General features: G+C 48.7%; 1 protein-coding gene across 1 annotated transcript in view; it reads right to left on the bottom strand.

The window, feature by feature from the left end:
* QARS1 (glutaminyl-tRNA synthetase 1) overlaps nt 1-26,973 on the bottom strand; it is a 950,222-nt gene that overhangs the window by 46,251 nt on the left and 876,998 nt on the right. Inside the window, exon 23 of the mRNA XM_069643299.1 lies at nt 1,783-1,908. Within this exon, the coding sequence (XP_069499400.1) occupies nt 1,783-1,908 (126 nt within the window). The remainder of the gene's footprint in view (nt 1-1,782; nt 1,909-26,973) is intronic.

The raw sequence follows: 26,973 nt of genomic DNA, 5'->3' as shown, positions 1-26,973 counted from the left end.
TCGGATTCTACCACACTCCACTCGGTCTACAAGATCATCTAGACTTGGATGACCTCCCATTTTCTCTATCTGCACCATGAAAAAACTGAAATCTTAATCGTCGGCCCACAATCTCTACTCAAACTAGACCCAGCATACCACTCATCTATGATAGACTGAATTTCAATCCTGGTATCACCCGCAGTGAAAACACTAGGTGTCTGCTTCAACGCCACCCTAGACCCAACTCGTCATGTCAGTGCCATTACATCCTCAGCTCACACTACGAAACAAATCACTGTTAGTAGACCTTTCCTCTCTGCCAACAGCTGCCTTACCATCGCACGAGCCATCATAGGCTCTAGACTACTGCAATGCACTTTTCGCAGGCACCTCTGAGCTGAACATCAATAAACTACAAATCATTCAAAACAATGCCCTCCGTGCCACCCTGGGCCTTCCCAAACGGGATCATATAGCAGCTGTCAGAACAAAGGTGCACTGGCTTCTGATTTGTGAACGTATAATATTGAAAACAATCTCCATCACCCACCGATGCATCACCAAAACAGCCCCACCATACCAATCAAAGACTCAAAAAAGCAAACTCGACAAGGCCCACTCGCTCAGCTTACTGCCACATTCCCAGGTTAAAGCACATTAGAGCAGGTGGCTCCTGCTTCCCAGTCACAGAAGCCAAGTTTTGGAATTGCTTGCCGCTCTCCCTGCGCTCTGAGTGTTCATGATGGACTTTCAGAAACCACCTGAAAACCTGGATGTTTGTTGAGTGGCTGCATCCTGGAGTACTCCAACCTAGAGCTAGGTCCTATAAACAGTACCTAGAGGATATGGGTTAAGCACGCTTCTACAATTGCAAATACAAATAAAAAGGAGGGGTTTAAGCTACAGCCCAGATTTGAGCTGCTATAAGTGGTCTACTGAATGGTTATTTATAATAATTTTCAAAGTATTATTTTTAAAGTATTATTTTGTTCCACAACAAAGACTAAAAAAAAGAAAGAAAATCAAGCACCAAATCTTGCTAGCATTTAAATGTCCTGATGACAAACCAACATGTACCAAGGAGAAGTTCCCAACATCTAGCTGCAACTTACAAAAAAGATGCTTCAAAGTCAAAACAAGAAATAATAAAGGATGAGGTGGACAATTTTCCCATCCTCAACCTTCAAAAGAGAACAGGACAGACTGTGGACCGGTATTTAAATTGGATCATATAACAAACTGTTTGAACCATTAAATAGCTGACACAAAATAGTAATAAATAATCAGTCTTTGCTATTGCAATTTTTTCAAAAACAGCTATATTCGTATTTAATCCGAATATTTTTGCATACATAGACATGTTATCAATGATTAATCATTATACATACATTGATACATGAAATCAGTTTTTAATACTGAAAACCAGAATGTACACACAAAGAAAAAAGGGGCGCGGGGGGGGGGGGGAGGGAACATAACATGCGTGTTCAAAAATAAATCAAACGAACAAATGAAAACAGTCATGTACACCCACAAACATTAAACGATAGTGAAATATCATAAATTCCTCATATGAATTGCATAACTGAAGAACCCTATGTAAAAAGAGTTGAAACTGTACCAAAGAGTGGGACTGAGACCACTGTTTGTCAGCCCAACAATCATGTAAATCTAACATCGGGTCTACGTCAAAGGGACCTATACTACAGACAATATAAGAAGTATAACAAATCCTAATACAGTATCATATTCTTACATACATGTATTGGACCAGTATTGCTGACAAATTCAGTTTCTGACCTTGTCTTGAGTGCTGTCGGGGTCCACAGAGAAATATCCGAGACGCTCAAACTGGAATTTATCGAAGACCTTGGCATTCTTCACAGACTGGTCCACGAGGGCATCATGTATAATGTGCATAGATTGCTGGGAGGGAGACAAAGACAAGGGAATGAACATTGTGAGCCCCACAATAACAGTCAAAGTACAGTTGTTAAGCTGGCTCGATGTATTAAATCGAGCTGCAGTCTAACCCCAGCAAGTCCACTGTGGCTCCCGCTCTCCAGAAATAAAAAGACTGCCATTGAATTAGGATAACACTCATTACAGAAAGCACACTGCTAACTAGGTCCGACAGTGCAGTGAGCTTTGTAGAGTTCTTTCCTATCCAAGACAAAATTAACAGCAACACAGCTTTTAATATCTCAGGAGAAAATTACCTTACCGTAATTTTCTTTCTATGGATTCTTCTCCCGCAGATTCCTCATCTTTATAGATATCCCTCCACAGCTCTGAAAATGTGTACACAGGGGCTGTAGTGGACCTCGACTCAGCCGATCATCGATCCTTCTCTTGCGGTGGTCGATCGTCTGCTCCGGAAGGCACGTCAGGTGCCATCCATATACCACGTCACTACCTCCCATGACTCAGTCCCTCCCAACCTTTCCCAAGCTCAAACGCTGCATAGGAAAAATGGAAGGAGGCGATCGAGCCTTAAGTTTAGCAACTATGGACTAGAAACCAAAGGTTCAAAACATTTTAAATAGAAAAACTATTTTAAAAAATGAGATGAGCATCCCAAAGCAATCGCCAACGTACTACATGGAATCAGAAGCGAAAGCAACACCGAGCTGGGTTGGCTGGGCATGGTGATGAGGCATCTGCAGGAGAAGCATCAATAGAAACAACATTATGGTAAGGTAATTTTCTCCTTCAATGGATTGCTTTTCTCCAGTAGATTCCTCTAGACTCCCCAAGCAGTGGCAAAGGAGGAGGGCAGGAACGATTACACAAGCAGGTTCTGCAGAACAGTTCTGCCAAAACGTGCATCAGCACCACATGCAACTTCCAGAGCATAATGCTTTGAAAGTATGTAAAGAGGCCCACGTGGCAGCCCCGCAAATGTCCCGAACAGGGACACCCCCTCTGAAGGGCCGTGGAAGCAGAGGCTGCCCTGGTGGGACTTCTTTTCCCGCAGACTGATCGCACTCGGGTGGATAAAATGATTCAGCACGAGATGTTCGTTTGGTAATCGCAAGACTTTTGCGTGAAAGTGAATGGGTGACAAACTGTCTTCCTGAACTCTGCTGTGCGTGCAACATAAAAGCAGAGGGCTCTCTTGGGATCGAGACAGTGAAAATGCTCTTCTTCCTTAGAAGGGTGCAGTGGAGGGTAGAACACCGGCAAGTCAATAGACTGCGAAAGATGAAATTCCGAAATAACCTTCGGAAGAAACCATGGTTGGACCTTACGAGAAACCACCTCTCTGAAGAAACGCAAAAAGGGAGGCATTCAGCATAAGGCCTGCAGCTCATCAACTCACCTGTCTGATGTGATGGCAATCAGAAAGGCTGCCTTAAGGGACAGCAACGTAAGTGAACAAAAATGCATGGGCTCAAACTGAGCCACCATCAGAAAGGTGAGAATCAGTTTAAAGTCCCAATCCGGAAAAAGGAGTTGGCAGGAATTGGTTGAGCAGGCCCCTCAGGAATTGGGCCATGACCGGTATGGTATAAAAGGAATCTTGATCTGTGGACCCTTTAAAAACAGAAAGGGCCGCCAACGACTACTTGACTGCTGCAACCGAAGGCGTGAAGAGGCTAGTGACAGCAGGAACTCCATCACTGTTCTAGGGCAAGAGATGGGGTCAACCTCGCGCTCTGTCCCACGCCTCAAATCATCTCCACCTGCACGCATACAGAGATCTCGTAGACTGTGCAGCCAACAATACCTCACAAACCTCCTTTGAGAGGTCCCAGTCTTCATATCTCACCCTCTCAAGAACTGTACGCACTTCTGGCTGGACTCCATGGCGAACATATCTACTGCTGGGGTACCCCGGAGAGCGAAGACCTCCTCGAGGAATTCCTGGCACACTTCCCACTCGTGTGAGACCGAGGTCTGCCTGCTCAGAGCACCCCCCCCCCCGCACCCATTGTGTTCTCTGTCCCCGCATTATGGACTGCATGGACTGAGATTTGGTTCTCACAACCAGAACCACACCTGAATTGCCTCTGTGCAGAGCGGGCGGGAGTGCACACTAACCTGCTTGTTGAGGTGGTGCACGGCCACTGTGTTCTCCGTCAGGACGAGGACATGCTTCCCCCTTCTGAGAGATGGGGCAAAGGTCCTCAAGGCTAACCTCATGGTCCTCAACTCCAGCCTGTTGATATGCCACTTGGCTTCTGATGGAGACCAGAGGCCGTTCACCTGCAAATCCACACAGTGGGTGCCTCAGGGATGAATCCGTGACCTCTCGGGCCTGGGGCCAAGGAGGCCAGAAGAGTTCCCCCGCTGATAGATTGCTGCGTGTGTTCCACCAGCAGAATTTGCGTACTACTTGGCTAGACAAAAAGGCGAACTGCGAGAGCTCCCAGATAGTGAGACCACTGGTCCCTCAGGAGCCACTGGAGGGGGATCTCATGCACAGCCTGGCCTGATGCAAGAAAAATACAGGAGGCCATGAGACAGGAGGCAGAGGAAGGAAGCTGCTGGAAGGGTGCCGTGGTTCTGAAACAAATGCACTATCTGGGCAATGTTGCCAACTCTCCCCTCAGGAGGAAAAGCCTTCCCTACCCGGTAGTCTACAACGATTCACTGGAGCCACTGAACTGGTGTCAAATGTGGCTTCTTTAAAGGAATGGTTCGCCCAAAAAAATTTATTGGCTAAAAAGATGGGCAATAATAAAAAAAATATACTGGCACTTTTATTTTTGTTTTTAAGTCCCTCTGTAAAATTTTGACCAAATGAAGCTCAAAATTTACAAAAGGAAGCACATGGGGGCATCCATTTTGTGAAATGGATGCCCACCTGTGCTTGCTTTTGTGGCACTAATGAAGGAAAAGCCAGCCAGCTGTAGTAAAGAACAGCTACCACTGGGTGGCTTTTCCTTCATTGGTTTTTCTTTGCAAGTTTCTCAGGCTCCTCCAAGCCTCCAAGGAGCCTGAGAAACTTGGAAAGAAAAACTGCAGCGTTTTCGAAACACAACCGCATTGTGTTTCTGCCTGCAGCTGCTTTCCCATTTGGGGCTCTCTGGCTCCCCACGGGGAGCGTGAGAGCCCCAAATGGGAAAGCTGCTGCAGGCAAAAACACTGCGGCATGGAAACACAACCGCGTTGTGTTTCTGCCTGCCTTGGCTTTCACTTTGGGTCTCCGGTGCTTCCCTGGGGGAGCACCGGAGACCCAAAGTGATAGCCACGGCAGGTAGAAACACAATGCGGTTGTGTTTCGAAAACGCTGCAGTTTTTCTTTCTAAGTTTCTCAGGCTCTTCTGGCTTGGAGGAGCCAGAGAAATTTTGCAAGAAAAACCGCAGCGTTTTCAAACACAACGTTGTATTTATGTTTGCGGTAGCTTCAAAAGCTACCGCAAACATAAATCCAACATTTTTAAAGCTGCAGTTTTATTTCTAAGTTTTCCGGCCTCCTCCAGCCCGGAAAACGTAGAAAAGAAACCGCAGCTAGTGCTTTAAAAAAAAAAAAAAAAAAAAAATAGCACTTACCGAGATGCAGCTGCAGCTTTTCTGTCTGTAGTCTCCGGTTTCCGTCCTGCGAGTCCTGGCACCAATGAAGGAAAAGCCACCCAGTGGTAGCTTTTGTTTAATACAGCTGGCTGGCTTTTCCTTCATTAGTGCCGCAAAAGCAAGCACAGGCGGGCATCCATTTCACAAAAAAAAAATGCCCCCAGATGCTTCCCTTTGAGCTACATTTGCTCAAAATTTTACATAGGGACTTAAAAAAAAAAAAGAAAAAAAAGGTGCCAGAAATTAGCATATCAGGGTGAAATATGCACATTTCATTAAATTGTCTTTGCATAACTTTGCATAACCACCCAAATAGCACAGGACGAATGGCATTTGCCTTTCATAAAATCAACACAAAAAACCAAGAGAATATTGTTTTTAAAAAATGTTAAAAAGGTGTGCATGTTTTAAACTCCAAGAAACACTACACATGTTTTCCCTGGAACTTGCAGTACCGAAATAAGAAATTTCACCTTTAGTTGTTTCCCATTTTTCATCAAGTTATATAGTGCAATGGTGAAGGGTCCGGCCTACAAGCCTGACAACTGTGGTTCGATCCTTGCATTCAGCATAAATTCAAAGAGGGGATTCAACGTTTGTCATTTTAGCTTGGGGGGGGGGGGGATACTGAGTCCACCCTCTTAAAAAAGTGGGTGGACTGCGCCCCCGCGTATACCCTCGACTTGAGCTCTGCAAGTTACTCACCGTAGTGACTAACATACTCTTAGTCCATAGTCCCCTTTCCTCCATTCTGCATGGGCGTCCCTCGCTAGGGACAGGAGACAGAACTTTCACCAGAAAAAACCTTCCCCTTTAAATTTAGAGGCGCAGCCCTGGGAGCATGGGCTCCCTTGACTACACCCATGAGTCGACAATATTACAATTGCCTAAGTGACACCAGTTTTATCAGAGGGGAGGATGGTGGGACGCATGGAGGAAAGGGGACTATGGACTAAGAGTATGGTAGTCACTACAGTGAGTAACTTAATTACTCTTAAACCATCCCCTTTTCTCCATACTGCATGAGCGATTACAAATGAATGTAGCCCCAGGGTGGAGAGGTGACCCTCCTTAAGAAAACAAGTTCCTGAATACTGCCTGCCAAAATGCTGAGTCTGACCTGGAGCTGGCATCCCAACAGTAGTGTGGCCACCCTGCTGATGACCTGTCAAGGTATGTGTCTCTGGAAAACGACTGCCATGGCCTTGGCTCTGAATGCCTGGGCATGCATTTTTGCCAGAAGCGGTTTGTGTTGCCCCTCCTAGGCCTCTTTAAGGAGGCCACCATCCAACTTGCTATGGAGGCATTGGAAGCCCGATATCCTGGCCCTGACCCTTCGAGGGTGATAAATATAGCATCCGACTTGCTGAAGCTCTTGGTCATGTGCAGATAGAACTTTGGCGCTCGTCTAGCATGAAGACAGTGCAGAACCCTCTGAGCATGGTCCTTTGGGTCAGCAAAGAAAGTAGGGAGTACTATCTTATTTAGATGGAACGCAGAAACTAGCTACACGGGATGCATTCTGAGGACCACCCTGTCCCTGTGAAAGGTAGTGTATGGCTCCGGTGATTGGATTTCGCAGACACGGCATGCAGACGTAAGCCCCACCAAGAGGGCTGTCTTAATGGTGGCTAGCCTGATGTCCGGGGGCACCATTGGCCGAAAGGGTTTATACGCCAAGGTGCCCAACACTGTGTTGATGTCCCACAAAAGGTGTGGCTTCTTGATGGGCAGGTAGACCCTGGTGAGGCCCGTCAAATGTCTTTTAATCACAGGATTGGCGGATGAGAAAAAATGTCCTCCCCAGAGTTCCGGTAGCCTCCGATTGGGCGAGCCAGAAAGCCATCAACTCGTGCCAGTTGAGGGCCGCCTGTTCCTGACAGAACCTTCTCTGTGGGGGTCCAAGGTAGCTTTCCATCCTGCTAGGGATGAGTCCGTGGGGATGGTAACCAGCAGAGCTGGCTGACGAAAGGACCTGCCTATTCGTAAGTTGCGGTCTGTGCTCTAGGTCGTGACGGAGATGGAGTGGAAGGCTGACCGGCTCGGTCTGAGCACCCTTCCCCCGACTTCAGGAGGCTGCGCAGTGTAACTGCAATTTAGGCATTGGTACCACCATGCCAAGGTCACTGTTCTGCTGAGAAAATGCCCCATGGGCCCCTGATGGCTGTGATCTTGTCCTCTGAGGGGGAATTTCTCTCGCTCGTATCCCAGATGAGGCTCAGGAAGGCTAGAGTCTGCCTGGGCTCCAGCTGGTACTTCTTGAGATTGATGTAGAATCCCAACTCGTGTAGTGGAAGCATAAGGGCGAAGGCAGTGTGGAGGACTGCCTCTGGAGACCTTGCCCTGATGAGCCAGTCTAGGTATGGATAGGCATGGTGACCCTGGGCCCCAAGTAGGGCTGCCACAAGTTCATCCGTCCAGTACAGACCTTGGGGCCGGATTGAGGGCAAAGGGTAGAAACTTGCATAGGCAATGGAAGCCCGTGATCCTGACCCTATGAAAGGACCGATGGGGCCACAGATCAGTACGTGAAGGTAAGCATCCTTCCGATCCAGGGAGCACAACCAGTCTCCCGTGCACAATGTCTCCGCAATACGCGCTGGGGTAACCATTGCATAGCGAAAATCCGTGAATAGTAGCCCAGTCCCCGCTTGGCGGCTGGGCCCTCTTCCAAAGTATGTCTCTCTACATGCGAGCAAATTTCTTCGCACAGAGTTCTTGTCCCAATCTGTGGGAGCGGAGGAGAGGTGTGAAAGAGGAATCGGTAGGTGGTAGCCAGAGGACACTGCAGGTAGGATCCAAGGGTCCGTGAACATTGTGCACCAGAATGGGCGTGCATCTGGCTATATGCATTGGGGTGGCATTAGTGAGGATGGATAAGGATTCAGCAGTCTGGGGACTGTTCCTCATCTCAGAGTTCCTAATATGTCGTAGAACAGGTTGCCTTCCCTGCAAGTGCTGCACCGGAAGTGGCTGAGGATTGTGGTTGAAAGTGTCCACAGCTAGAGGGCAACCCCCCCAGCTGCCTAAACCTGGCATCAAGGCACCTGTTGGTAGGCTGCACCGAATGGGGTTCAAGCTGTGACCTGCCGACCCGAGCCGGCTGCTGAGAAGGAGGCTGTGGGGCTGCCCATACCGTTGGAGGCGTGGAAGCCGGTGTTGTGGGTACTGGCAAGGGCAGGTAAGGCTGCAGAGGAGCCAGAGGTGCTCAAACCCAGGGCGGAGTGGCCGTGGGTGCTAGCGACAGAACCAGAGGGAGCATGTCCCCGAGGTTCATGGCTTTTCAAGAAAACCTGTCTTCACAAGCCGGTGGTGTGCTCGGATGCGCGGGCATGGGCGTGGGACATTGAGGGTGCTGCGGCCTGAACCCACTTTGCCTTACTGTCTGCGGGGTGCATCAGCCCTGCGACGATGAAGGGTATACCGTGGGCCACGTACTTACTGAAGATCAGTCCCACCTGGAAACTTGTTCCCCTATCTGTTCCCCAAAGTGGGATTGTGTCGGACGAGCCACCATTTTATCTGGCCAGGCGGCCATTTTGTCGAGCTACATGCCGTGTGCCTGTGTCGAGGTGTTTGCAGTGTTGGGCCCCGCCTTTTCCAGGACTCCTGGCGGTGGAGGATGAGGCCTACACTGCACCTCAGGACGGGGCCAGGTAGGCGGATTGCCCTCAGCGATGTTGCCCATAGAGCTGCTTACCGGCGCACCCTCAGACAGATGTCTGGTACTAGGGCGTAGCCCCTCTGGTGTAGACCCAGTACCCAGTAATTGAACCTTGCGGCTCCTCAGCGCAGTCCCCGGTAGGATCTGGTGACCTCTCGGCCCGACTGCCCGTAGCAGCCTTGGTACCTGCATTGGTACCATGACCAGAGCGGTCCCTCCCACTCTTGCACCTTCTGGGGGAGGAGTCACCTTTGTGGGGTACGTCGTGGGAACAGGCGACCCCTCAGACCTCTGTCCGGTACTAGGGCGGAGCCCCAGAGTTTAGTCCCGGTAATAGAGCTTTGTGGCCCTTTAGCACAGTCACCGCTTTTTTCTGGTGAAAAAGGTTCTGTCTCCCGTCCCTAACGAGGGATGCGTCTCCCGTCCCTAGCGAGGGACGTGTCGCTCGTCCCTCGCGAGGGACGCCCATGCAGTAAGGAGGAAAGGGGACAGGACATAAGAGTAGTCCAGATAAGGAAATACATGGACTCCAGATCTCCTGAAGTGAGCCGCTACTACTGCCATGCGCTTGGTGAAGACCCTTGGCACGGAGGACAACCCAAAGGGAAGCACTTTGTGCTGATAGTGCCTGTCCCCAATGAGGAACAGCAAGAATTTCCTGTGCTTCTGATGTATGGGCACATGGAAGTGGACACCAGCCAGCCCTGAAGCTTGAGAGCGTGGAGAATTTCTCTCATCACCACCCGAACCGGTCCTTCCACAGGAATTTGTTTAGAGCCCCCGAAGTTCCAGAATGGGACAGAGCACTCTTTTTTGGGTACCAGGAAATACCGGAATACCAGCCATACCCTGTCCGTTCGGGAGGTACCTCTTACACTGCACCCTTCGACAGAGCTTTCAGTTCTTCTTGGCCCTCCTGTCCCGCTTGGATCAGTGGAGACTGGTGTCTGGAGGTTCTCAAAAAAGGGAGACAATGAGCCCACTGAATTACCTTCAGGCCCCAGGCATCAGAGGTTATCTCCTGCCACAGGGACCAATGCCCTGCCAAACGTCTACCAACTGGTATGTCGTGGGAAGGGAAATCAAAGCAGCTTCCAAGGCACCATTTCTCCTGCCCCTTAAAAGCTTGTCTGCCCCTTCCGGGATGCGAGAAACGCCTCTGCCCCTGCCTGGCTTGTGGGGGCTAAGCTTTTCTGCCATAAGGCTCATCGCGCCTATAGCCTCTGCATGTAAAGCTGAAAGCAGGCTTAGCCGGCTGCGCAGCCAGACCCAGTGACTTAGCAAAACAGAAGGATGATGGCTGCAAGGTTTTGAATTAATCATAACCACGTGCAAAGCTCTGGGCAACCCTCCAGACCATCGTTTTTCAGCCTGCCAAGCCATTACAGAAGGGGAGAAACCATATGCAAATCAGGCTTGGTCCTACCCCAAAAGGGGCAGTCCAGCTCGAACTGCTAGGTCACAATCCTTCTGCACGAGACCACAAGCATCCCCAGACATGTTTCAGCCTTGTTGGGCATCATCAGTGACTTCGCAGCTATTTTAGACACTATGAATTTCTCCAAAGTCAGCGGTCTTCTGTCCGAAAAGCATCTCCCCCTCAAAAACGATGTCAAGAAGGCGGTTCTGTATATGGAGGTGTTGGGGGTGAGATGATGCCTGAAGTTTTCAAATGGGCCTGCCTTCTCATAACTACTGCCCAGCCCATGGAGCAACCAAAACAGCAATATCCAGGCCTGTTTGCAAGGACCGATTGGCAGTTTCTATCCCATCCTCCACAAGCTGTAAAAATCCATCAGTAATAATGACCTTCCGGGATGTATTCTACCGCCTTCCACAAACTAAGAAAACTTTGCAAAACCGCAAGCTTTGTTTGTGGTCTTATGATCTATGCTGCCGGAGGTAAACACCTTTTTGGCCAAAGCGGCAATCGTTTTCCCTGTCCCTGTCTGTAGGGAGATTCGACGTGGATGGACTGGAGGATATAGTGGCTGCCTGAACTACCAGCCCTTCTTGGGGACGGGTGTGTTGAGAGGAAGGCAGAATCCCCTCGTCAGCCTGTACTTCCCTGTGACATTGGTACTCACTTGGCCATGTTGCGTTCAATAGCCGAGCCCTCAACCAGGATATCAGTCAGCTCATACCCTTGATGTGGAACGGCAGACGACTTGAGGCTGAGTGCATCAACCACTTTATCTACCAATGTCCTGAATTTGACATGAGAGTGAGTGTAAGGTTTTCATTGCATCTCAAGATCTGGAGATGTGTCCAACCGACTGGCATCCTGAAGGCCTTCAGCATGTGCCATCAGGTTGTCTCGGTCCTCGAAATAGTCTACATCGCTGGATACCACAAAAATTGGGTCGACCCCTTCACATTCTTCGGCTTGACCGGTGCTGAAAAAAGACCTCATTGAGTCGAAAAACCCTGTCCGTGAAAGCGGCTGAAAAGCACTGATGTCGATGGCTTATCTTTCGGCTCCACACGTCTTGATGCTGAGGCCGAGGGCTTAGCTTGCTGAGCCCTAGAGGCTGAAGGCTTATACATCGGCGCTGGTAGCTTCGATGGGCGCCGTGGGAGAGGCTTCTAGAGGGAGATTTCCTGGCCTCATAGGCCAAAGATCTCGAAAGCTCAGTCGGCGTTGAAGGTGTTGACTTTTTGGCGAGTGTGCGTCGGGGGTACCGAGCAGCGCTTTTGCTGCGAAGTCCTGCTGGTCGTGGGTGAGAGCCAAACCGACAGCTGCCTGTTGACAAAACATGTCAAGCATTTGTTTTTTAAACAATTCCCACTCTGAGTGGTAGGTCCCAAGAGGGCTTACCTCGCTTTAGGAAGTATCAGATTCCCGCTGATAGTGGCGTTGCTTCTTCTGTGAGGAAGAGGATGAGGAATGGCTTTTGCAGTAGAACCCCTTTCATTTTCTTGCGGTGCCGGCTCTTGTCTGGGAGGGTGGGCTCCTTGTTAGGCAAGAATTGATGTAGTGACACTCGGAGACTACACAACACGTGTCCTCTTGGTATTAGGTAACCCACCTTTTGGTATAGGCCTGCACATGTTAATAGTGTGACTGAGCCGGCAGGCTCATCTCAAGAGGGGTAAATGTGAGCTGTAGAGCTTTAGCAAGGAAATTCACAAATACAAGTAGCCAAGTAACACTTACGCTAAAGGTTTTAGTTATTTAAAATCAGTTTTTAAATAATACATTCTTTAAAAAGGGCAATATATAACAATCAAATATACTTTAAAAATACTCAGCCAGAATCGGCATAAGTTTAGTAGATATTCTTTAGAGATGCTTTTTACAAACTTCCTACACCCGGGGAAGACTTCATTCACAAGGACATTAATGGCATTTACACATCACTAGTACACTTTGCAGACTCCGAATTTGCAAAAAGGAAAGGTTAAAGGAAGGAAAAGGGTTAAACAGGTTATCAGGACATGTGACTATATTTAAATCTTCCAATGAAGTCTAGAGAAAACCTTTCCCAGCAATAACAGCCTAAAACCAGGTTATCACCTCTGAGTGACAGAAAAGATCAAAGTCAATGGACTAGAAGAGTCTGCAGGGAGCCAGGACAGCCAAAGCCAATTGGAGCAGTCTATGGAACTGAGGCACTTCGTAATTAATAAAAGTATTGCACAAAGTTAGAGTTTTTGTAGAAAATCACTGTAAGGTCACAAGCTGTTACATCTGTGGAGGGTAGAGCTGAAATCAACTAACAAAAGTAGCTACTGCAAGTCTCAACTGAGAAGAGCAAAGCAAAAGGCACCGAGATAAGTATCCCAATCTGAACAGTACTTCTGGTTTGAAGAAGTGGTCTAGCTAGTTTGTCCTGTTGCAGCAATGCAGATCCTGGGTTCCTGACCCTCAGTCATTGGGACAAGAGGTAGGACGTCTGGAGGACTCGTCCGGCAGCAATTTGGAGGTCGGCGGCAGCTACAGGCTCTTTTCGGATCAGCAGCACTTTGCATTTTCAGCCAGTGGTAAACAGCACCACAGCGTATCTTGGATACCGGTTGGGCTTCCTGCACTTGGGTGAGGGGACTCTAGCTCTGGTCATCCTGCTTCTGGAGTGTCCTGGGAAGACTCCAGGAGCTTCTAGCGGGATTGCAGACGTTGCACTCTACTACAGATTTATCGACTTCTGGCACTCAGTTCCTGCAGCAGCAAAGAAGTACAGCCAGTCGGGGAAGATAGTCCAGTGGAGTTCGTCTCTGCGTTAGTTGGTCCCACTAGACCAAGGGAAGAAGTTGTCCCTTCCAGAGCGTCTCTTGTCGATTAGAAAAAGGAGTTTCAGCACAGCAGCAGGGCTACACCGGGCAATTCGAAGGACCGGGAGGATGCAGCAAGATTCGTTCATGGTTTCTTCATTGGGTATCCTTCCCAGTGGTCGAATACTTCTAGTACCAAAACCCTCACTTTTTAAGCAGGTATCTCCCATTCTTTCAGCAGGGTGGAGGTCCTGAAAAGACCACCAGCCAATCAGGACTGGGTGCATTCAGGATTTACTAGAGACAAAGGATAGGAGGAGTTTCAGAAACCTCCCTCACTTCCTGCCCTTCGGGTGCAGAGTAAAACCCAAGAAAGACCCCACAAACAAATTGGGAAAAAAGAAGACCGGGGCAATGATGACAAAATGGTCACCTTTGGGTGCTATACTGCAGCTGAGGATTCAGTCTGCAGTAGAAAAGCACAATGGTAGGAAATGTAACTACTGCCACCAGCCATGTAAAGTAGTGAGGGTAACATTTTTTTTTACATGAGTAGGTAGGATATGAGACTACTAGGTAAACCCCCCCCCCCCAGCACTCCACATAAAATGGTGTGTACTGGACCTACAAAGAGAAAAGTTAAGTAAAGTCAATTTCACTTTACTATCCATGGGAACAGTAGTTCACACAAGGAAAGGTATTTAAACCTTGTGAGAAAGTGAAAGGATTTGTCTGTGACACTTCACTGAAGGTGCTGTGCGTCATACAAAAAGAAGATGCTTATGGAGTTTGTCAGACTCCAAATACAAAGGGAAACATGTAATCCAAATCAGGTAAAAACACGAGAGTGAGCAAAAGTTCGGTCTCACTCACTCCAGGGTTAAAATTGAAAAAGTCCTAAAGTCCAGCAAAAGAGCTGGGGGTCTCTAAGGTTGAAGGGAATTGGCACAGAAATGAGACTTGTCCCCAACACAGCTCAGTCTCGGCCTCAGATGACCGGACGAGAGACCGTGCTGGAGACTTCTGCGATGGTCAGCCCAAGGCCAGCTCACAGGGTTGCATCTTGGCACACAACACGCAGGCCTCTGTGTCGTGAGTGGAACCCAGACACCACCACCAGACGTCATGTGGGTCCATCACTGACATTTTGGCCTTGCAATATGAGCACCGGTTGAAACCCGAGATCCGATGCCAAGACATGTGGGGGTAATTGAAAATAATTCTGAAAAAACGTCGAGTAAACTCGAGCAAGTTCCTGATGCAGCATGTGGAAAAAAGGAACTGAGGCATGGGGCGTAGTGATGTGGTAGATGTATGGCGCCTGACTTCACTTCCGGAGCAGACGATCAACCACCGCGCAAGACGGATCGATGATCGACTGCCGAGTCGAGGGCTACGATGCCCCTGTGGAAAGTTTCAGAGCAGCAGAGCTGTGGAGGGATATCCATCAAGATGAGGAATCTGTGGGAGAAAAGCAATCCATTGAATGGGCCTCCACTTTCCATCTGGTTTGCGGACAACTTCGTATCGGGAGTACACTCCCTTTCCCCTTTGATGTTTGTGGACCTTTTCTATGGCTCTTTTCTGTAGCATGAGCTGGACTTCCTGCATGAGGTTGGCCTTGTGCGCCTGCACTTGAGGGGGTTTGGTGGTATGGGAGGGGGCACTCGTTTGACCTTCGACACCCATGGTGGACCACATGAAGCACCCACTTGTCCGTTATTGCTTCCCAGAACCCAGCGAATCCGGATATCCCCCCCCCCAAACCCCAGTGCACCGTGTGTATGATGGTCATTGTTGAGGTTTACCCTGCTGTCCCTTTTGGGATCCGGATGGTTGTTTTCGAGTGATGGGTCTGGCTGAAGTCCTTAAACTTTTGATACTCGTTTATATCCCAGTGAGTAATATGTTGACATTCTAGAAAACTGCCATCCCTTGTTGGAGGTGGCCGTTGATTTACTTTATTTTTTACATTTGTAAAGCGCACTGCAGACCACGGGCTTCGAGGTGCTGTAAACCGAGCGCAAGGAGGCTTACTTAAGGGTTACAAAAAAGCCACCCAAAGAAGTGGTCTTGAGAATGATAGTGTTACATATGCAGATTACTTTGTTGCAGACAAACATGCACGATTATATGAAGAGCCTAGTTTCGATGGCCTTGCGAAAGGCTGCATGAGAGTATTACCCTTATGTGAGGTGGAAGGGAATTCCAGAGGGTGGCAGCCATGGTGGGGAAGCTGGCGCCACCAGCACAAGCTCTGCGAGTTTTGGGCACAGTGATCATGTTAGAGTATCCCATTCTGGATGGCCTGGAGGCACAGGGTTTAGAGAACCTTTGAACAAGATACTGAGGGGCCAGATCGCGAAGACACTTGTGCGTTAGGGCAAGAGTTTTAAAAATGATTCTTTCCTTAACTGGTAGCCAGTGAACCCGTTGCCTGAGGCCCAAGATGTGGTCCCTACGTGATAGTCCAGTGGCGGCCCTGAGGGCATTGTTTTGGACTAGTTGTAGTTTAGCAAGTATTTTATCTGAGGTTCCTATTAGAAGGTCATTTCAGTAGTCCAATCTTGAGCCAATTATTGCCCTGGCAATAGTGAGGCAATTCTGTTGGGAGAGGTAAGGTCTCACTGCGTTGAGAAGTTTGGAATAAAAGGCTGAGGAGGATGCAACGGCATTGACCTGCCTATTCATGGTCAGGTTAGGGTCCATGTAGACTCCCAAGGTCTTGACCGTTTGGGAGACAAGGATGAGAATGTTGTCTAAGGTGAAGGAGTTATATTGCTTGTCCAGCTTGCCCAGGGTGGACGGGAAGCCAATCAGCAGAAGCTCGGTTTTCTCACTGTTGAGGCATAACCAATTTTCTGCCATCCAGGATTGGATTGTAGAGTAGATGGAGTTGAGTGTTCAGGTTGGACAGGTAATCACCCGAGAGGGGGATAAGCACCTGGGTGTCATCAGCATAGTTCATATAGAGACCTTGTCAAGAGGTTGTAAAGGGTTGGGGCAATGCAGGACCCCTGTGGGACCCCCACATTGGATGATGCTCAGGTCGGCACAGGAGGAGTCGGAGAAGACCGTCATTGCTCTTTCCTGCAGGAAAGAAGTTATCCAATTGCAGGCACTGGGGGAGAAGTTGGCTGCGGTGGCGAGATGGTGGCAGAGGGTCTTATGATCCACCAGATCGAAAGCAGCGGATAGGTCCAGAAGGAGGAGTAGTGCGGGTTTGCCTGCATCTGAGGTCATCCATCTGCTTTTTGGAGGTCAAGAAGTTCTGTTTCGGTGCCATGTCGTGGCCTGAAGCCTGACTGCCGAAGACCAAGAAGGTGGTTGTCCGAGGAATTTTTGTACTTGCAGGTAGGCTGCTTTGTCCAAGATTTTTAGTAAGAAAGGGACAGTAGTAATGGGCCTATAGTTCCCTGCGACCGATGGGTCTAGGGAGGGTTTGAGGAGCGGACGAACCCACGCTTCCTTAAGTTCAGCTGGGACATGGCCAGACTGGAACGAGGCGTTAATGAAGGCAGTGATGAAGGGGACAAGGGAGGGGGCACAGTCCTTGATAACCTGTGCTGAGCAGGCGTCCCCTTTACAACTGGAGGGTTTAATGGATCTAAGGAGGGCAGAGACTTCAGTTTCAGTCATGTCCTTAAATTCAAACAGGGGGGATTGGCTAATGTCGGCTGCTGGAGAGAGGGGGCTATGGCTCTTGGCTATAAGTTTAAGTGCCTTTTGGTGCGCCAGGATCTTGGAGTGCAGTGTCCAATTTATCCAGCATGGCCGATTGAATTTTGTTACACCAAGCTTCATCTTTTAGGAGAGTTGGAGGATGGGAGGCAGGGTTCTCCATCTCTCCAAAGATGGTGAAGATTTCTTTGGTCCCGATTTGGCATCCGCTATCCTGGCGTTGAAGGACAACGCTATGATGGCGGTTTTATATTCTGTGGACAGGGCCTTGAAGGCTGCTTTAGTGGTGTCCTTGGGGTGGTTTTTCCAGGCAGTAAGTGCAGCCCTTTTTTTTGGAACGTAGCTGTAAGAGCTCCTGGGAGAACCAGGCGTTCGCATGCTTCACTTTTTTGAGGGCGAGTGGAGCTACAGTGTCAACGGCCATGGTGATGATCCTTTTAAAGTCATTGGCGAGTACAGTTGGATCATTGGAAAAGGGAGGCAATAATGCATGCACCAGGAGATGTTGGGAGAGGTTCTCCTTTGTGAGCTGGAGAGAGCGGCAGGGAGAGGAATCGCCGGCCTGGGAGGCCCTTTAGATGTGGTGATGTCAAATTTGATGCAATGGTGGTCAGACCATGGGATAGGGGAGATTTCTTTGACCTTTATGGTGCAGTTGTGGTGGGCAACCCAGTCTAGCGTACGTCCTTTCGAGTGGGTGGGCCTCGAGATTGGGAGAACCCAAGATTGGAGAGAGCTTTATGGAGGAAGTGGCGTGGGAGTCCTTGGGGGTCATTGAGGCCGAGGTTAAAGTCCACCAAGAGGATAGCTTTGGAGGAGCTTTTTAGGTTGTCAGAGAGCGAGTGGATTAGGGCTTCCTGGAAGTCAGTGCTGGGTCTAGGGCGGCGGTAGACAACGTGGAAGGCAATTGTGCAGTTGGCTGAGAGCTTGAGTTTGAGCAGAAGGTAGTCCGAGATCTGACCTAAGTCCGCTTGAATCCTCCTGAATGAGAGATTCTCCTTAGCAATGACAGCTACCCCTCCCCCCCCACCTCTGTGGGAGGAGCGGTCTTGTCTGTGGATAGTGTAACCATCTGGGATGGCAAGGGAAAGGGTGGGGCCAGATGACTCATTTAGCCAAGTTTCACTGATGAAGAGTAGGTCAAGTTCATTCCTAGTGATAAGGTCGTGAATATCAAGGGGCGTGCGCTGGTAGGGAACGGGCATTAACTGAGGCACATTGCAGTGGAGTGTCAGTGTCGCGCTGAGTATGATCAATAGTGGCAGTGATGGGCAGAGTTACCACAGTGGCAGTACATGGCACATCAATGTTATCAGGGGCAACAATCCTAGATGCTGGCAACACAGTACGGGGTACATCAGAGCTGCATCAGAGTACAGAGCTGAATCGCCTCCCTGCACAGTGGGAGCGACCCTGCCCCCCCTTTTGTTGAGGCAGTGCATGTCCACTGTATTGTCCGTCATAATCAGGACATTCTTCCACCGCACGGTTGCAGACCTCCAAAGCTGCAGCGAATACTTGAGCGTTGCAGTACGTCAACCTCTGACTTTTTGACCTAGGGGACAGCAATGATGGGGAGGTTCCTTTTGATACTACTCTTCCTTTGGTAGATCGAGAGGTGCGCTGGCGCTGAAGAAAGAAGTGAGCCTCTACAGGAGATCCCAGCAAGGTGAGTGTCACGCTGCAGGTGCAGAGAAACGCAAAGCATGTTTCTCAGGCCGGGTGTGGTTTAAATAGTCTGTAGGTATCCCTGGGCTGAAAGACTAGACCGCTCATCCAGTTCAAGAAACTGAGTTACATGGGGCATCCATTGCAAGTCCAATACTAAGTGGATCTCAGGACTGTGTGAGCTTGGTGCCAAGGGCGCCAAGTCTGAGTCCAAGTAGGTACCTGGGGAGATGGAGAGGCCTTTAGGTGCCGACTAGGTGGCCGTGACCTGGCTCCAGCCTGATATACCGGGGGATGGGGCAGGAATCGTGACAGCGGCAGAGGAATGGCAGGACCCACTCCGAGGCCCCCCCCCCCCTGGCCTTATGCCGCTGCGGAGAGTGGCCCCTCGAGTCGGTCAAAAGTCCAGCAGATTTCGACTTACAGGGTTTGGTCACCCTACCTACCATTAACAACTGCTTCTGCTGCTGCAAGGCCTTCGAAGTCAGGGACTGGCAGTCATCGCAGTCGTCGGTGGCATGGATTTCGCCGAGGCACCAAAGGGAAAAGGACCCCCAGGAGGATGCAGTAATTTCATTAGATGCAGTGAAGGCCTTCGACTCGGTCAAATGGCCTTGGTTGATGGCGGCCTTGAAGGAGTACAGAGTTGGGCCAACATACTTGAAGTGGGTCCAGTTGCTGTACAGTAAACCACTGGCTCGAGTCAGGACGGGAGAGACCATCTCAGAACAATGGCAACTTAGTAGGGGCACTAGACAGGAATGCCCGTGGTCACTGATGCCGTTTATTTTAGCACTAGAATCCAAGGTGATATATTTGAGGCAACAATATGGAGAAGTGGGGATCAGCACGATGGGAGGGCAACATCTGATATGCATGTATGCCGATGACATGCTGTTGTATTTGAGATATCCTGAAGAGAACCTACACTATATTCTGGAAGTAATGGGGCGATACGCAGTGCTGTCAGGCATAACGGTGAACCCCAAGAAATTATGCATATTTCCCCTGGTTACGTATAAGGGGAAACCACGGGAGGAACTGCTGGTACTACAAATACAATGGGAGACTGGGACCTTTAATCATCTGTGGATTGATGTATATCACACGGTCAAGGCCGAATACAAACCAAACAGAGAAGGTAGTGGCTAACATTGATAACAGTATGAGGTTCTGGGCCAGGCTCCCTTTCACCAGGATGTGGAGAGTGGCATTATTAAAGATGGTAGTGCTCCTATGTTGTTGCACTTCTTTGTGAATATACCATATATGATACCCAAGCGATTCTTTGTTAAACTCCAAAGTATATGTAGAGGGTTCATATGGCACAACACTAGAAACAGAATAGCACTGTGGAAACTGCAAAACACGTATGATCAACTGCAATAAGTGGCCAGGTGGTCATCGGAAGACGCAACATCAGAGTCCAGATTGTTGAGGGCTGAATGTGTCCATTTTTTTTTTATAAAAGAGTGGATATGGTTGCCAAAACCACAGCAAGACGGGAGGACAAGAATGTTAGATTTCGGATGGAAGATTTGGCAAAGGGCTTGTCGGGTCACGGAGAACCCGATCCTGTGTCCCACACAAATGCCGCTAGTGGCACTGGATGGAGTAGATGAGCAACTGAGGAAGATAATCCGGAGGCATTGGGAACAGATTGGTATAGCAACGTTGGGGTAGGTATGGCAAGACAGGGAGGCAGTGGAGTTTGACATACTGGTGGAAGACACAGGACTACACCAGGGACAGTATATCACTTACACTAGGTTGGTGCGGAAGATAAGACACTTGGTCAGATATAGTGCTGGAAGGTCAGCCCGACACGGCCAACATTTTATGATATATCAGACAGAGGCCAGGAGGTCTCCCGAATTTACAAACTGCTGATGTCAAGGGTGGGAAAGAAGGTGCTCCAGTTGAGACGGGACTGGGAGGAGGAAGCTGGGGAATCTATGAGTGACCGGTTGTGGGTAAGGGTTCAGAGATACCACAAAAAAAAAAGTGTCCAGGAACGCGAGGTTGCAACAAACCCAGTTATACATTACTCATAGGGTGTATATGACCTCTGGATCGCACGGTTCAAGAATGCAGGCACACAAACATATCCTACATGCGGGGAGGTGAACGCAGGAATGATACATATGTTCTGGGCGTGCTTGCAAATAAGGTTCTGGAGGGCAGTGGGACACCTTTTGACCATGAAAGGGATTAAGCTAGAGGTGGAATCTCTGTGGGTGTGCATGGAGGGGGCGGGCAGTTCTAGGCCACGTAAGTTAGAACATGTGAGTAAACTCAAAGATTTGGCTTAAATACTTGCTAAGCGCAGCATTGCCATGGGCGGGAAAGCAAGCAACAGACCAAAGGTGGAAGTTTGGTGGCACGACCTTCAGAAATGGGTGGTTGCGGAAACAGTGGTGTGGCAAGAAGCAGTCAAAAGAGGGGGTGGAGGGTGCAGAAGCAGAGACATTGATGGCCTGGAGGCACTTAGTAGCTACACTGTCTGAGTCTACCCTGACCAGCCTAGAAGACTATGATTCCTCGGGGGGTGGGTGGGGGGGTGGTGCGGAGGAGAGAGTACCCCCAGATAGAGCGGTGGAAGGTGGTGAGGTGGAGTAGGCTCGGGAGAGGGTAACAGGAAGCGGTGTACATATCATGATACTGCACATAATACCTGAAGGCTATGATTGATGTACACTTTTTTTGTGTGGTTGTTTTTGTTTGTTAAAATCAATAAAATACATTTTAAAAACTTTTCCTTCAACCAATTTCTAAAAGTATTCTAAATGCAACAATAAGATATTAATGTCCCCAGCACCCTAGCTATTGAAGTCACCCGAGGGTGTAGGTAGTGCCTGTGTGTCAACCCAAATGGGTATTTAGATAACTAAGTGTATTTTTGGAGTGTATTTGTGAGTTGCTTTATATTGCTCCCTTCTGAAGAAGGCTTATTCTAACTAACTGATAAATTAATAATTGTTTAATCAAGAAACCTTGTGTGTAAGAGTTTACTTTAATACTTGTCACCGTGAATCTCTAACTCCCCTACAGCTCACATTGACCCCTTTTGAGATGAGCCTGGCTACTCGACCACACTACCAACCTGTAGTACGGACTTGCACCAGAGGTTGGGTCCCTATTGCCAGGAGGTCAAGGTTATTGTAGTGCACCCAAAGGGTACTGCAGACAATCTTGCCTAACAACCCTTTCCCTTTTTTAGTACAGGGGGGTGGTCCTGACCTCAAACATTTAAACTACAATGGTTTGCTGTAGAAACAATTATAACACATCTCCATATTAAGTAAAATTCATCTTCATAAGTATGCATCATAGGAGGGAAACGTACAAATCCAAATTCTGGAAGAACTGGAAAACCAGTTATTGAGACCTTTATTTATTTAGGTCACATATTTCAGCATCGATAATTACATTTTGCTAGCTGAAAGACTTACATATAGACAATAAGCAGTAAACATAGTCACCAGCTTGCTGAGTTTTGTAAAGCGAGGACACAAATGTTTAACACAAAAGTCACAAAATGCAGCCTGTTATACCAAGTCGTACAGAAATCTAAAGTGACTTTTTATAGGCACTCTGCCAACATTTAAAAAAGAACACATTTGTAAGATAAGTATAGTGTGTTATCTCCACAATACTATACTGTTATACTCTGTTGTGTTGCCTGTGTGTTGTGTTACAAAATATGACTTTATATTTGTCAACACTTTTACAACCAGTACTTCGTACAATGCAATGTTTTACTTCAAGAAACCTAAAAATAGGGTCTGCTAAGAGGCGACGTCAACACTAAAGGTGGTAAGGATGATGTAGGTCATTGGTCTCTTTGATGTAGGTTCAAGACACGATGACATGGGACGCTTCGGCTGTGAAAGGGTGGCAGCCTTCTTCTGGGGCCAGGAAAAGCAGGTCTCCCTATGATTAAAATACAATATATAAGATATTGTTGGATATTCCAGAACATGGACCATGATTGCAAATGTTAAAAAAGCCCGTGAGAGGCTACAAACTGGGGAAAGCCCTCCGTACCCATGCACTGACCTTGCATTCAGAGGTTTTTTAGGTGTATGAGCTGATAGTAGCAGTGCTCATGGTAAAAGGATGGTGGCCCGCTAGCTGAGGGACGCTGGGTAATCACTGAGGAGCGACCTGAAAAAGACATATGGAGTGGATTAAGACACGTGGCTGGGGAGCCTATTAGTTGCTGAAATGATGTAAACGTAACAAAAAGAGGGGGGTACCTGGTAGAATGGGTACCGCAGGGCGAGGTGCTGCGTGAGTCCCTCGGTGTGAAAGGAGTCTTGGTGACAGGAGATCAGTTCCTGTCTGTAAAATCTAGGCGGTCAGGAGATCGAAGCTGCTGGGCGGGGGGAGAGGAAAAAAACAAAATAGGAAATGAAGAGACCGCAGCAGCCTGTCAGTGAAAGGTGCAGGCTGTGAGGTGGAGCCCTGAATGGGAGGCTGGTGACCTTTGTGGGGTAGAACTCACCTAAAGGCATGGATCAGTTGGCGTGCGGCGGATTCGCACAGAAGCGGTGCTCGCATTCAGTGGAGAAGGAGCTGTGCGAGCAATATAAAGTGCGCATGCGGGTGGAGTGAGTGTCTGTCCCTCGCACGGGCGCAGCTGTCTGGTCTCCAGGGAGACAAGGACGTGAATGGATGCGTCGTTTAGAATTCGACAGTTGGTGTTGTGGATACACCTGGGCTCAGTGTGCAAGCCGGCTCGGTGAGTTGACCGGCTGTTGCGGTCTCTTCATTTCCTTTTTTGTTTTTTTGTCTCTCCTCCTCCCCCTGCCCAGCAGCATCGATCTCCTGACCGCCTAGATCTTACAGACAGGAACTGATCTCCTGCCATCAAGACTCCTTTCACACCGAGGGACTCACGCAGCACCTCGCCCTGCGGTACCCATTCTACCAGGTACCCCCCCCTCTTCTTGTTACTTTTACATCATTTCAACAACTAATAGGCTCCCCAGCCACATGCGTCTTAATCCACCCCATATGTCTTTTTCAGGTCGCTCCTCAGTGATTACCCAGCATCCCTAGCTAGCGGGCCTTTCACAGCCGAAACGTCCCACGTCATCGTGTCTTGAACCTACATCATAGAGACCAATGACCTACATCATCCTTACCACCTTTAGCGTTGACGTCCCCTCTTAGCAGACCCTATTTTTAGGTTTCTTGAAGTAAAACATTGCATTGTACGAAGTACTGGTTGTAAAAGTGTTGACAAATATGAAGTAATATTTTGTAACACAAAAGAGTAACAGTATAGTATTGTGGAGATAACACTATACTTATCTTACGAATGTGCTTTTTTAAAATGTTGGCGGAGTGCCTATAAAAAGTCACTTTAGATTTCTGTACGACTTTGTATAACAGGCTGCATTTTGTGACTTTGGTGTTAAACATTTGTGTCCTCGCTTTACAAAACTCAGCAAGCTGGTGACTACGTTTACTGCTTATTGTTTATATGCAAGTCTTTCAGCTAGCAAAATTGAATTATCCATGCTGAAATATGTGACCTAAATAAAGGTCTCAATAACTGGTTTTCCAGTTCTTCCAGAATTTGGATTTGTACGTTTCCCTCCTATGATGCATACTTATGAAGATGCATTTTACTTAATATGGAGATGTGTTATAATTGTTTCTACAGAAAACCATTGTAGTTTAAATGTTTGAGGTCAGGACCACCCCCCTGTACTAAATATTTCAGCCTTAACGTCCTGCCCGACCACAGGCTATCCCTTAGGTTACAAAAAAAAATAAAAACCCTTTCCCAGCTACACAAGTTATGGAATGTGTGACTTTTGTTGAGGGATAGTTATAGCACAAAGTCAGAGGATAGAGTCTTTCAGGGAGCTAGGACAGCCAATGTCAATTAAGCCAAAGACCAGGTGAGCTGAAGCACTTCTTGACGCTAAGTACAAAGTCATGCACAATTTAGAAATCTTTGTAGAACATGAAAATCCCTGTTGGGCCACAAGCTGGGAGGCTTGGGAGCGGCAAAGCTGCAAGCAACTCTGCAAAAGCAACCAAGGCAAGTCTCAACTGAGAGCTAGCTAGGCTATACAAGTGGTAAGAAACCCCTTAGTTTTACAGTACCTTTTGTTTGAAGAAATTGGTTCCAGCTGGCTTCTTTTCCAGTTGCAGTATGGCAGATCCTGTTCCTGGGCCTCAGTCGTGGGGACACGAGGGAGGACATCTGGGGACTCCTGCACTATGAATTGAAGGTCAGAGGCAGCAATGGACAAACTTCAGATCAGCGGCACTTTGCAGTTTCAGCTTCTCGCAAATAGCACCATTGCGGTTCTTGGATACCTTATGGACTTTACTTGCATCTAGTGTTCAAGACTCTATTGAGGTGGCTCAGGATTGATCAGTCCTGCTTCATGTGAGTCTGGAGGATCTTCCTGGAGCTTGGGTCCGACTTAAAGACTACACACTCAATTCTAGTGTTGTTCTCCCAAGCAATCGGTTCTTGCAGCAGCAATGGAAGTACAGGCAGCTCAGAGAGTATTTCCAGATGAGTTTGTTTTGGGGTCGATTGGTCCCACCAACCCAGGGGGAGAAGTCGTCCTTTGCAGGGCTTCTCTAGTCGAGGTGAATTCAGAGCTTCAGCAATGCAGCATAGCTTCACCCAGCAAAACAACGGTCTAGGGGTCGCAGCAAGCATCTCTTCCAAGTTCTTCTTTGGATTCCTTTGTCCAGTGGTGTCATGCCTGCGCCATGGGCGCACACATTGGCAACCATCATGGACTATTCGTTATTCATTTACCTACAGAATACTCTTGGAACAACCCCTATTCACACTTTGGTCCTTAATTCCCATTTGCGTGACTTTGGTGCTTTCTTATTTTACTCAACTAACTACATGTACCAAAATGCACCTTGCTACAACTATCAATTCCTGGCCATTCCCATACGTCAGCATTGGAACCACAATCCTCAGAAGCCCTAGGGGTCAGTGCTGCTTCCACCATCTCAGGACCAGAGAGGGAGGAGGCAGATTGTATTCAGGTGTGCTGCTCCAGGTGCAGCCAATTAGCCTGCCTCAGTACAGGGCAGGGCGGTATTTAAGCAGCTTCCTGCAGGAGCGCAGTCTCTTGCTTTAAGAGTCCTTCCAGCACCTTTGTGCCTTGAGCCACGATATTGTATGCTTTTCATGCCTTATCCTGCTTTTGATCCAGTGCCCTTTCCGGGCTCCCTGCATTGCAGCCAATCACGCTCTGCTGCCTTCTACCTACAGCCCTTGTCCTCTGGGCTTCCTGCCTTGCAGCCTACTACAGTCCTTTGCAGCCCTCTACAGTCAGCGGCCCTGCTCCTCTGGGCTCACTCCTTGCTGCCCTGCTCTTCTGGGCTCCTTGCCTTGCAGCCTGCTTCCCTCCGCTGCCTACAGCCCTTGTCCTCTGGGCTCCCTGCCTTGCAGTCTGCTTCACTCCGCTGCCTACAGCCCTTGTCCTCTGGGGCTCCCTGCCTTGCAGCCTGCTTCCCTCTGCTGCCTACAGCCCTTGTCCTCTGGGCTCCCTGCCTTGCAGTGTGCTTCCCTCCACTGCCTACAGCCCTCGTCCTCTGGGGCTCCCTGCCTTGCAGCCTGCTTCCCTCCGCTGCCTACAGCCCTTGTCCTCTGGCTCCCTGCCTGGCAGTCTGCTTCACTCCGCTGCCTACAGCCCTTATCCTCTGGGCTCCCTGCCTTGCAGCCCTGCTCCTTTGGGCTCGCTGCTCTCTGTCCTGCTCCTCTGGGCTCTCTGTCTGCCGTGTACTACAGCTCTCTGTCCTGCTCCTCTGGGCTCTCTGCCTTGCAGCCTACTATAGTCCTCTGCAGTCCACAACAGTTTACCTGCACCTTGTGCCATCCGTTATTGCAGCCCCCCTGTTTCCTGGCTGCTGCTCCCTTGCTCTCTTCCTTGTTTTCAACCCCGTTCTTGATCCCTGTGCTTCTCTTCCTCGAGTCTTCTGTCCTTCCCTTAGGTTACCCATTTCAGTTATTCTGCTTTTCCTTCATTTCCTTCTGCTAGTTTGCTCATCGACTTCCTTTTCCCTGGATATTTCTGTTCTGGTCTTCTCTTGTATCGTATTTCGATCCCTTTGTACAGAGCTTGACTGTTGGTTTCCGGCAGGCAACCTCTGCCCCTTCCCTTGTCGCGTTTTAGTGTTAGACACCCACAGCTGTTCCCAGCCATGAGCATACAGCGTGGGCCCCTGTAATAGCAATCTGTGCAGAAGGC

Source organism: Ambystoma mexicanum, chromosome 2p, assembly GCF_040938575.1.
Source record: "Ambystoma mexicanum isolate Mex_15411 chromosome 2p, UKY_AmexF1_1, whole genome shotgun sequence".
Lineage (NCBI taxonomy): Eukaryota > Metazoa > Chordata > Amphibia > Caudata > Ambystomatidae > Ambystoma > Ambystoma mexicanum.
This window is presented reverse-complemented; position numbering and strand designations above follow the sequence as displayed.